Source organism: Cavia porcellus, unplaced genomic scaffold (assembly GCF_034190915.1).
Source record: "Cavia porcellus strain 051 isolate PalLab524CR breed Dunkin Hartley unplaced genomic scaffold, mCavPor4.1 scaffold_17, whole genome shotgun sequence".
In the NCBI taxonomy this organism is placed as follows: Eukaryota; Metazoa; Chordata; class Mammalia; order Rodentia; family Caviidae; genus Cavia; species Cavia porcellus.
In genome coordinates this window covers 71055386-71056451 of record NW_026947500.1, presented here as the reverse complement: position 1 = coordinate 71056451, position 1066 = coordinate 71055386, and the positions used below count along the sequence as shown (strand labels likewise).

At 57.4% G+C, this 1066-nt stretch overlaps 1 protein-coding gene across 2 annotated transcripts in view; it reads left to right on the top strand.

Moving 5' to 3' along the window:
* Vav1 (vav guanine nucleotide exchange factor 1) overlaps positions 1-408 on the top strand; it is a 58552-nt gene extending 58144 nt beyond the window's left edge. For both annotated transcript variants that reach the window (XM_063228730.1, XM_063228729.1), the window contains exon 27: positions 89-408. In XM_063228730.1, the coding sequence (XP_063084800.1) occupies positions 89-142 (54 nt within the window). In that variant the 3' untranslated portion in view covers positions 143-408. The remainder of the gene's footprint in view (positions 1-88) is intronic.
* Positions 409-1066: the final 658 nt, after the last annotated feature.

The window sequence follows — 1066 nt, the reverse complement described above, 5'->3', positions numbered from 1 at the left end:
GCCCTGAGGTAGGCTTTTGCCTGCTGGTATATTGAAGACCAGGAGCCCTTGCTGAGCCTGACCTGAAGGATGTTTCTTCTCTTTCCAGATTGGCTGGTTCCCTTCAAACTACGTGGAAGAAGATTATTCCGAATACTGTTGAACCCTGGGGCACCAGCAGAGAGATGATAAACTGCAGGCTCAGAAGCCAGAGGAGTGGGCAGAGACTCCTGACATGTCCTGGCGGCAGAGTCTGGATGGCCTCTGGAGGGGCTGGCATCCAGCTGGCTGGGCTCCCAGACAGTTCCCTGCCATGGTTAATTTATAACACGCCGATTGCCTCTTGGGCCCTCCCCCAAGGGCCGGGCTCAAGGCGACTGCTTTTAATAAAGTAACGAATGTGGGACTGGTGCCTTCAGGGCCGTGCAAGCATCTGGCTCCTTTCCTTTCACGCTGGGTGAGGCAGCCGCGCATCCTGGTTTGCCTGGGGTGGTCCAGGGGATGCGTTTTATTCTCCTAACAGTCCTGGTTTGGAGGAGAAAGTATTACAGTTACTGGGTCAGACTGCAAGATAAGGATTCGGGGTGCAAGATTTTATCTGGGTGCTGAGCCCAGAATGCTGCTAGGAAGGAGTGGGGATCACGGGTGCCAAAGAAAGGAACCGAGACACGGTATCTGGGGATAGCTGGGCCAGTTCCGCTTACGTCATTGCGGGGCATGCTGGGAACTGAAGGATGAGGGAGTGGAGGGCTGAACGTGCGTGAAGGCTGCTGGGTACCGTGAAGGCTGCTGGGTACCGTGAAGGACGCTGGGTACCGTGAAGGACACTGGGTACCGTGAAGGCTGCTGGGCACCGTGAAGGCTGCTGGGTACCGTGAAGGACGCTGGGTACCGTGAAGGCTGCTGGGTACCGGATCCTTTACCGGAAGTGACGGGATTGCAGGCGCATGCGCAGCAGGCCTTGGGTCCGCACCGCACCTGACGCACCAGGCTGCTTCCAGAACTGAGAGACCTGCAACTTGATTGGCCACCGGGCTGGGCCAGGTCCTGCTTAGCAAGTGTCCGTTGGCCAGCGGTCCAGTTCAAG